General features: G+C 48.4%; 2 protein-coding genes across 2 annotated transcripts in view; one reads left to right on the top strand and one right to left on the bottom strand.

Annotated features, from left to right (window-relative positions):
- Positions 1-24: 24 nt before the first annotated feature.
- Positions 25-5,360, bottom strand: si:dkey-260j18.2 (uncharacterized protein LOC325231 homolog). The gene is made up of 5 exons (XM_056610754.1): positions 4,853-5,360; positions 3,970-4,123; positions 3,753-3,831; positions 3,397-3,624; positions 25-3,026 (listed from the first exon to the last, which is right to left on the bottom strand). Exons 2-5 carry the CDS (start codon positions 4,121-4,123, stop codon positions 1,526-1,528), a joined length of 1,962 nt encoding a protein of 653 aa, XP_056466729.1. The 5' UTR covers positions 4,853-5,360; the 3' UTR covers positions 25-1,525.
- A 298-nt stretch (positions 5,361-5,658) lies between these two features.
- The window catches only part of sars2 (seryl-tRNA synthetase 2, mitochondrial), a 5,706-nt gene continuing 2,294 nt past the window's right edge, over positions 5,659-9,070 (top strand). Inside the window, exons 1-11 of the mRNA XM_056611271.1 lie at positions 5,659-5,956; positions 6,173-6,268; positions 6,531-6,560; positions 6,697-6,837; positions 6,991-7,045; positions 7,207-7,270; positions 7,809-7,914; positions 8,030-8,077; positions 8,335-8,443; positions 8,722-8,767; positions 8,859-8,946. Of these exons, the coding sequence (XP_056467246.1) occupies positions 5,681-5,956; positions 6,173-6,268; positions 6,531-6,560; positions 6,697-6,837; positions 6,991-7,045; positions 7,207-7,270; positions 7,809-7,914; positions 8,030-8,077; positions 8,335-8,443; positions 8,722-8,767; positions 8,859-8,946 (1,059 nt within the window). The 5' untranslated portion in view covers positions 5,659-5,680. The remainder of the gene's footprint in view (positions 5,957-6,172; positions 6,269-6,530; positions 6,561-6,696; positions 6,838-6,990; positions 7,046-7,206; positions 7,271-7,808; positions 7,915-8,029; positions 8,078-8,334; positions 8,444-8,721; positions 8,768-8,858; positions 8,947-9,070) is intronic.

Raw genomic sequence — 9,070 nt, 5'->3', positions numbered from 1 at the left:
TAATTATTCAATAACATTGCTTCCAACAAAATCTCCATTTGCAATTTGGTTCAAAAAGTCATGTGACCTGAACTGTATACACATACACACATACATACCATTAAACAATGGCTGCATAATATGAAAAACCTGCCAAAATTGCAAACATGGTAATGAACTAAAAATAAATATTCAAACAAAAACAAACCTCTAACCTCCAAACCAACATTGTTCGCTCAACAACAGTAAATTGGGACATTCATATTCCGTCCCAATTATTGCATGCTGATAAAGTGAAGTCAAATTAAGATCATGCTCAGTTGTTTGTGCCTATGAATTTCTCCACAATGTTGCAGCGTTATCACTGAACTGTGATACTATCTCTCACTGGATCCTTACTAGTTTTATGTTATGCTGGTTTTGTTTTCGTACATTACTTTAGTCCATGGTCAAATTCACTATTATGCATTATAATAGTGAATTCTTAGAAAGAAATTTCTTTTTTTTATAAGAATTTTTAAATTTATGTCAAATCTTAGTGTATCTTTTTAAAAAAGCATTAAGTAATGCAAAAGCGTAGTGAATTGTGTGGAATTGTTTGGTAAAAACGACACAAAAGGTATTCAAATCAAGAATTTCTAAAAAAGAAGCAGATGCATAAATTGCAGGTACAATGTGTGGTTAAAAGTGCTGACCTTGAGATGATGGAAATTTGAAATAAATAAAAAAATACATCACAAAAGACAAACAATAAATAAACATTCAAGGCATTTTCCGTTCCCTTAAAGGTGTAATTTTGGCCATTTTGAACCCTCATGTAAATATTTACCAGTTTACCTGTAATTCTTCGAACTTAGCACCACCTAATGCTTAAAAAGAAATTACATTTGAGCTGGTAACATCAGAGTGACTATTAAATCCACTTGCCAGATTATGGCACAGCATATTACTCTGTTTGAGAACTCATTGAACACCCCCATTTCTGTCACACAATGTTTAAGCGATAACAGAGCAGACCAGTAAAAGTAAAAGTAAAATTTTGGGGACTGCAAATAAATACCTTTCGGGCTTTTTCCTTTTTTCCTATTAATAAGTAGTGGCCATAACTAACAAATAATATTTCTCATGAATAAAATGAGGGTTAGTACAGCACTTTAACCTTTTACATAATTTGAAAGATCCAATTGTATCGAAAGCTTTTTTTAACCAAGAACCACAAGAATACAGGACTCAGGTCTGCATGCGTGATTGTGAAATCATTCATCCATGCATTGGCTTTGCCCTTCAACTGTTCCCCGTCCTGACGATGACATCAGATTACATTCAGGTCCCATGCCGCCATAGCTGTATCTTTGTTGGTCCACTGGTCTGTGAATAGAAACAAAACCTCTGCACGTCTAACAAATGAAGCACTCATTAAATAATCATTAAAAAATCCCCTGACATGAGCTGTTGTTTTGAGGACTTTGAAAGGGTCACTTTGAATTGTGGATCGCGTTATGAGCCCTTGTTGGCTTCCATCCTCCTCCCACTGGTCTCTCGGAGGCTAGTCCCCATTGTCCTTCTTGCAGTCCTCTTTGGCGACCCTCAGCCGGGACAGGATGGGTTTCTTGGGGAACTTGAGGGTGGTGCAGCCAAACTGGCTCACCCCGCCGGTGTCCCTGGGGAGCTTCTCGCGCCGCTGCACCCAGCTCCTCCAGCCGGGCTTCCAGCAGTACACGCTGTCATAGAAGCGCGACCCGTTCTCCCCGCCCAGCACGTAGATCCTGCGCTTCCAGCGGGCCACGCCGCCGGCAGCGATGCGCCGGGGGAGGCCCGGGAACACCACCGGACTGGGGGCGCGGTCGCTGCCGCCCCCTCCGGCCACGCCGCGCTCCCCGACCAGCGTGCCCCCTCCCCCGGTGACCTCCCGCTCTGCGCCGGACCCCCGCCCCTCTCGGAAGAACAGCACGCGTCCCGTGGCGTCCAACGTCTCCAGGTTGGTGTAGTTACCGTCCAAGAACTTGCTGGCATCCCTCATGTACCCGCCGATGGCGCACACGCCGCCCCGCACCGCCACCCCTCCGGCCAGGCAGGTGGCGCCAGAGTCCAGCGGCACGCGCGTCCAGCAGTCCGTCAGGGTGTGGTATATGAGCACCCCAGAGTGCACCACCGCCCGGTTCTGCTCCAGCGTGGTCCCGCCCAACAGGTACAGCCGGCTGCGCAGGGCCGCGCAGGCGAACGCCCGCAGCGGGAGGGGCAGCCGGGGCCCGGGGCCCCAACGGAGGGACGCCAGCTCCAGGGTCTCGCAGGAGTCCAGCAGGGTGGAGCGGTTGCTCCCGCCCAGGGCGTAGAGCGAGTCCCCGCAGCCCAGCAGCCCCAGCATGGCCCTGGGCTGGAGCATCGACGGCCGCTCCATCCAGCGGTCCAGCACGGCGTCGTACTCGTGCACGGCGGCCGACACCGTGCCCGTCCGCAGGATGCCGCCGGCCACAAACAGCCGGTCCCCGACGGCCGTGCAGCCGGGGCAGACCAGCGACCCCAGTGCCGCCAGCTTCTCCCACTTGCCCGTCCGCGGGTCGAAGCAGTCCACGGCGTAGCTCCTCTCCGCCAGGCTGTCGTCCTCCCGCGGCGTCAGGTCCACGCACACGATCTTCTTCTCAAACATGCCCTCCCGGGGCCTCAGCGGGCCCCCCAGCCCCTCGCCCGCCGCCGCTGGCCCCAGCTCCTGGCTCAGCCGCCGGCTCTCCTCCGGGGAGAGCAGGCCCGGCCGCAGGTGGTGGAGCAGCGCCGGCATGTAGGCGTAGCGCACCAGGGGCTGGTGCTCGGCCCAGCGCCGCGCCGCGTCGTACACCTCCGCCTCCGACTCCACGCCCAGCCGGTCCGAGCTCAGCAGGCTGCTCAGGGTGCCGTGGTCCAGCAGCAGGAAGTCCTTCTGCCGGGCCACGCGGGGGAAGTGCTGCGCCACCAGCCTCAGGGAGGCCCGCAGCAGCAGCTGGTCGTGGTGCGAGCGGGCCAGGGAGTACATGCCCAGGCAGTTGTCCACAGCCAGGTGCTCAAACAGAAACCTGGATGGAGAGGAAAGGACATGAGAGGTGATGGAGATGGAGTCATTAAATGGAGGATAAAACCTTAGTACTTTTAGATGTCTTTATTATTTATTAACTGGAGATAAAGAAAAAAGGATTGGTGTCCTAATCACTTATGGGAAGGGACTTGAAGATGACACGTTACACTTCAGTAAATGGTAGCTAGGTAATTTATCCACCAGAAATGAAGGGGTGAAGATACTACTCAGGTGAAGAGGCCCGACCTAACTGTAACAGGCTTGATTCTGGGCAGCATGGGACCCATGGCGGGATCCTACCTCTTTGTTTTTCAGTTCAATGAAGTACACAAGGCTCAGCTGTGTTGAGGTCATGCTATGGTGACGGTTACCTGGAGCACAGGTCCTGCAGGGGCATGACCTGGAGCAGGTTGGCCGCGACAAACAGATCCTCAGCGGTGTCCAGAGAAAGCCCTGCCTCCCCGGTGTAAACAAACTGGATGACGGTCTCCATGACGGACGACGTCACCTCCTCTAGCCGTATCTCGGTGAGGCGAGACTCCACCAGCGGGCTGGTGAACATGGCCCGGAAATAGGGGCTCACTGCTGCCAGCAGCACTCTGGACAGAAACAGAAGGGGTTTTTGTGGAAGGGACCGGTGAGACATGGCCTACTTTGCAGAGACACATCCTAGAGAGCTTGCCCCATGAAAAACTTCCAATATGGGATGCGGCGGCAGCAGACCCACCTGTGACACATGAACTTCTTTCCCTCCACAAGCAGGGTGACGTCGCACAACTGCTGGGCGTCCAGGAGCTGCTTCAGTCCTGAATGAGGGTGTACGAAGAAAGGAGGGTTAGCAGAGGAGTTAGAAAAATGAGAGGCAAAGAAATTTTGTGCAGACCTCCTAACTGGTTTTGAAACAGTCCACTGTCCGTCCCAAACTCATTTTTGGCTGTGTTTACCATGTGTGATGTAGTCTCCCAGTGGGGTGGTACTGTCGTCGGGGAAGTCCTCCTCCTCCGAGTCACTATCTGACAGGGGCTCCCCTCCGCCGCCGTCCCCGTCCTGCCACGGCAGGGGGCGCCAGGTGACCGTGCCCCCATGCACCGCGTTCATCTGCCAAATGTGAGACATGATTCACTTCTCTGACATAGTGTCATGCAAGTTTGGAACGACAGATATGTGTTTACCTTAAAGGGGACCTATTATGCATGTGTCAAATAATGACGTACATGCATTTCAACGTATTCCCTGCTGACAGTCTGAGCTGGCTGTGCAGAGCGCTAAACACTCGGGACAACGTTTGCGATTCACTTATTCACATTTCCGGGAAATCATCTACGTAGAGGCACTCCTGCCGCGCCCCCATATGCCTGGTCAAATCTGACCGCGCGTGCGCTTCGAGGAAGGTAACCAATCACAACGGAGTTGGGTTGGCAGGAGGGGGGCTAGGGGGCGGAGAAAGACGAAACCGAGCGTTGACAGAGAATGCTGAAGGCGCCCAGATGAGAGGAAGAGTTTCCCGAAAATCTACATCGTTTTTTGTGTATGGTTAAACATGACTATCAATTATTATAACAACGTTTATAGGTCATAAAAGTCGAAAAAGCATAATAGGTCCCCTTTAACAAACCGTTTCACCGTTAAGTTTTGGAGGGTCATAGCGTTATATTGTCCGACAGAATGGCATAACAAGGACAGGACGGTAGTTGTAGAAGGTATATGCAGCAGATATGTGTTGGCTTTTCAGACATTTAGACAGATTCGTTTAGAGTTGCGCCTATGTAGAATGCCTAGGTAACAATGTGCCGTTGATGATTAGATAGCTACATAACTCATAATTACCTTGGCTCTTCTTCTCGTTTCCACTGTGAAGCTTTGTGTGTTCAACACTAACGTTAACTGATGGAATAATGTATGCCTGGGCGACTTCCTATGTATGTATGGACAAGAGGCGTGCTGAGGGTTTGGACTGTATCATTGGTGTTGTTGTCCGAGGAGCTCCCGGAACACTGAGGTGACTATTGGCTGAAGATACCGGCCTTCTTTGGTGACAGCAGGCTACTAGGTTTTCATCTAGCCCAATACAGACCACCACCAGTCAAACCCCAAGCTAGGACTAGCCTAGCTTGCAGAGCAGACCCCAATCATCTCCAGGGACAATAATATGTTGTCAAACTGTCCCTTTCTTCCAACGCACTACATTAGATAACCATGGGCGGGAAAGTGGAGCGGGAGATTGTCAAATATAGCAGAGGCTCAGAGGAGGTGATGAGGTGATTTCAGTCGCTCGCTGTGGACCTGCTGTGTCTCTCTGAACCCATAGACTGTGGATCTGAACCGCATTACCGCAAAGTAATGCTTCTGTGGATCTGATTGGTCAGCCTTTGAACTGTGACGTTTTGTTTGGGGTTCACGAGCGTGTGTTTTGTTTATTCATGATGAAATCACGCAATTCTTCACGAAATATTTCTGACACAATTTATTGTAAAAAATGTGTGCGTTATGTCATTTTTTTACATCGACAATAGTCTGGTGACAAAGAAAACATTACTGTATTTTGCTGTATGAGTTTTACACGCTTGCTCTAATTCGATTGGCCAGCATGATGCTGACCACGCCCATGACCCCGCCCCATCTGAACCAACGCTCTTCCGTAGTTGAATAACAAACATGGCGACCTGCATTGGTATGGTCGCAAGAGTAGGAGGTGTCACATTCAATGCATTAAAGCCGGTAACTTGTGAATATGCAAGACGATCATCTAATCAAATAAGCCTGAATCGCTTTGCTCATGGTATTCGCAGTAGTCTCTATGATCATGTCCGAGAAGGATATAGTGACAAACCGGACCTGGATATGCGACTTGTGTGTGAGGAAACGGACAAAGTCGTAGCCAATGTGGAGAACAGGAAAGGTGGCTTGCGTGGGGTTGATGTCAGAGAGATTGTAAGACATTGCACTGCTTTCTATTCAAGCATTGATCCCCATGACTTTTTCTCTCGTTGTTATTGTATGTGTGTAGTAAGTGTGTACTCTTATACTGCAGGTGTTGTAAACCTTCACCTGACCTGTGATTAGGAATAGTCGTGCAGGGCAATGGGCAGGCATGCACTGTTGCTCATAAATGGAAATGATGTGTGTTTGTGCCGTGCCAAAACATAGGTGAGTGTATGGCAGCAGCTTCAGGATGTGAGGAACAGCATCTCTGAGCTGGAGCAGCAGAAGAAGACTGTCAGTGAAGATGTGCGACTGCTTGTGGTCAGTATGGCTCCTCCATCGCACTGTGTACATTGATAGATCACTCTTAATACATTTTTCAATGCACCAACAAATTGATGTGTTCTACGGTAAAGTGTGTTTGTGTGTGTGTGTTTACGTTTTGGCATTAATCTGTATCCGTATATAAAGCTAATAATTACAAATGTTACATTATATTGTATTGTAAACACTCATTAGACATGTTCTCATTGGTGTGTTAAATCAAGCTGTAGTTATAACCCTGATTATAACTTATTCACAGGAGAAGAATGAGAAGAAATCTCTGGCCAATGTAAGTTGAACCATCTCTTGGAGTATACTATGTCAATGCGGCAATTTCACCAACAGCTCCCCAATGCATGCCTGGTGATCTGACGCACTTGTAGAGTAATAACTGTGACACAGTCTTCTAACCGTGGTCCTCACAGCTGCCGGAATTCAACCAAGCCCGTCAGAAGGGCCGGGAGATCCGCGGCCGGCTGAATCTACTCTACCCCAAGGAGAGTGAGCTGGAGGCCGAGCACTACAGCCGGGCCCTCCGCCTGCCCAACACCACGCACCCCGACGTTGTACGGAGACACGCACACGCGCATCCACTCATCCATGTTCACACAGTGCATGCATACACACTTGCATCAAGGCAGATCTATTTATTTGTAATCTGTTTCATGTTTTATAAAGTTGTGCTATTTGTTCTTGTTTTTCCCATTTTCCTTTCTTAGCCAATCGGAGATGAGAGCCAAGCGTGTGTGGTGGAGCTGATTGGTCAGAAGCCAGGTGATCCACGCTGTGTCTTCACTGCTGAGTACTGTCTGTTTGCATTGAGATTCTCACTCATTTTCAAAGATTCATGCTATCGTGCAAATAAGAGGATGACGTTGAATTAGGTAAAGCCGATGTATCCTGTAACACAGGTTTTGTCTCCTTTCTGGCTTCAGAGTTTAACTTCAAACCCAAAAGCCACTTAGAGCTGGGGGAACACCTGGGCCTAATCAGACAGAGGTGATGACGGTTGATGCGTTGCATTATTTTCTTATTTTTATTACTTGGTGTTTCTGACTGTTGAATGATTTTTAATATTGTTAGGGCTACCTCTGTTATTACTGTTAATGTTTTTGATGGCTTCAGACATTTCAGAATGTAATTTGGCGTACATTTCAGGGTACTCAAAACAATCTGTGATGCATCATTTGGGACTAGTAAACATCAGGACTTGCCAACGCTGATATTAATAGATTTTTTGGGAAGACCCGCAAAGTATGTTTTTAATGTTAGCCACTTTAGGATAACAATATACACAGTTTGGTACTTGTGACAAAGGACACTTCTACTCAGAATCAAGGGGTGTAACCATGTTGACAAAGGATGGCATATGGTGGCCAGCCCTGCCTTTCACCCTGCCTTTCAGTACATGCCTGTAGTTATTTTGTGATAACTCAGTTCATGTCTTTTGTTTTGTGTTACTTTATTACACTCTATGTTAGAATAAATCGTTTTGTTTATTGACCGTTGTTCATTGTCCCTCTGCGGTCCTGTGTAGACATCTGGCCCATGTCTCGGGTCACAGGTCGTACTATCTGAGGGGGACCGGGGCCCGGCTGCAGACCGCCCTCCAGAACTTTGCTCTGGACACACTGCAGCGACGGGTGGGGCCTCTATTTAAATGTTACTGATACATTATGTATGTGTATATTATACACTATGTATGGGATCGCTGCATGTTCAACTCCAACCCCTTTGTGAATGTGTGATGTGTAACAGGGCTTTGTTCCCATGGTGGTGCCTGACATGCTGAAGGGGGCTGTGTTTGTGAGTATTAACACATCTCGGATCCTTTTCACATTCCTTTTTTATTAATCAATATTGTTTACACCTTTTGAGAAAAATGTAAAACAATTATTGTTGTCTCAAATCGGTTATTTCATTATTCGAGTTAAATGTACGAGTTTTCTTTAATACCAGGAAATGAGAACTGATGCACTCTCCAAATTGGGAAAAATTAAAAAAAAGTCATTGGCACTCAGAAATATATGAGCCTCACCCTTCCTCACTCTGCCCCCCTCCAGGAGGGCTGTGGGATGCAACCCAACGCCCACCGCTCCCAGGTCTACTCACTGGACCCCCTCCAGTTCCCTGACCTCAACCTGGCTGGCACTGGAGAAGTGGGGCTGGCAGGTACCCCGCATGACATAATTTTACCACCAACAATTATTAGATTACGCCTTGCACTGTTGCATTGTGGGTTGACCATTGAGTCAACCATGTGGACATTTGTTAGCTAAACATGCAGCTTATTTGACTGGGGGTAGACCATTTGTTTTTTATAAACACAAAGCAGTTGAAAAACAATTTATTACAAATACTTGAAAAGTGGCTAGATGCATAGGCTGGTCATTTGCAACAAGACTCTAAATTGCAAGCTAGCTGATGTACAGTGATCTCCTCTGTGCCAGGTTTCTTCATGGACCATGCTGTGAACTGGGCAGACCTCCCTGTCAGGTGCGCCGCCCTTCCTGGCTTTGGACCAAGGACATTGAAGGCTGTGTCTGGTATAATTAGGTTATATTTGATGTGTTGATTGCCCCGGCAGGTCGGTGTGCAGCAGCACGTGTTACAGAGCTGAGACGGACACGGGCCGAGAGACCTGGGGTCTCTACAGAGTACACCACTTCAACAAGGTACACTCAAGGTGTGTTCACGCCAAAAGTGAAGTGGATCTTTTGCGTGACGGTGACGTGATTTCATACAAAGTCAATGCAAGACACGACATTGTGCCGGGCGGCTTGTATTGCGGGGAATGAC

Source organism: Gadus chalcogrammus, chromosome 16 (genome assembly GCF_026213295.1).
Source record: "Gadus chalcogrammus isolate NIFS_2021 chromosome 16, NIFS_Gcha_1.0, whole genome shotgun sequence".
In the NCBI taxonomy this organism is placed as follows: domain Eukaryota; kingdom Metazoa; phylum Chordata; class Actinopteri; order Gadiformes; family Gadidae; genus Gadus; species Gadus chalcogrammus.
This window is presented reverse-complemented; position numbering and strand designations above follow the sequence as displayed.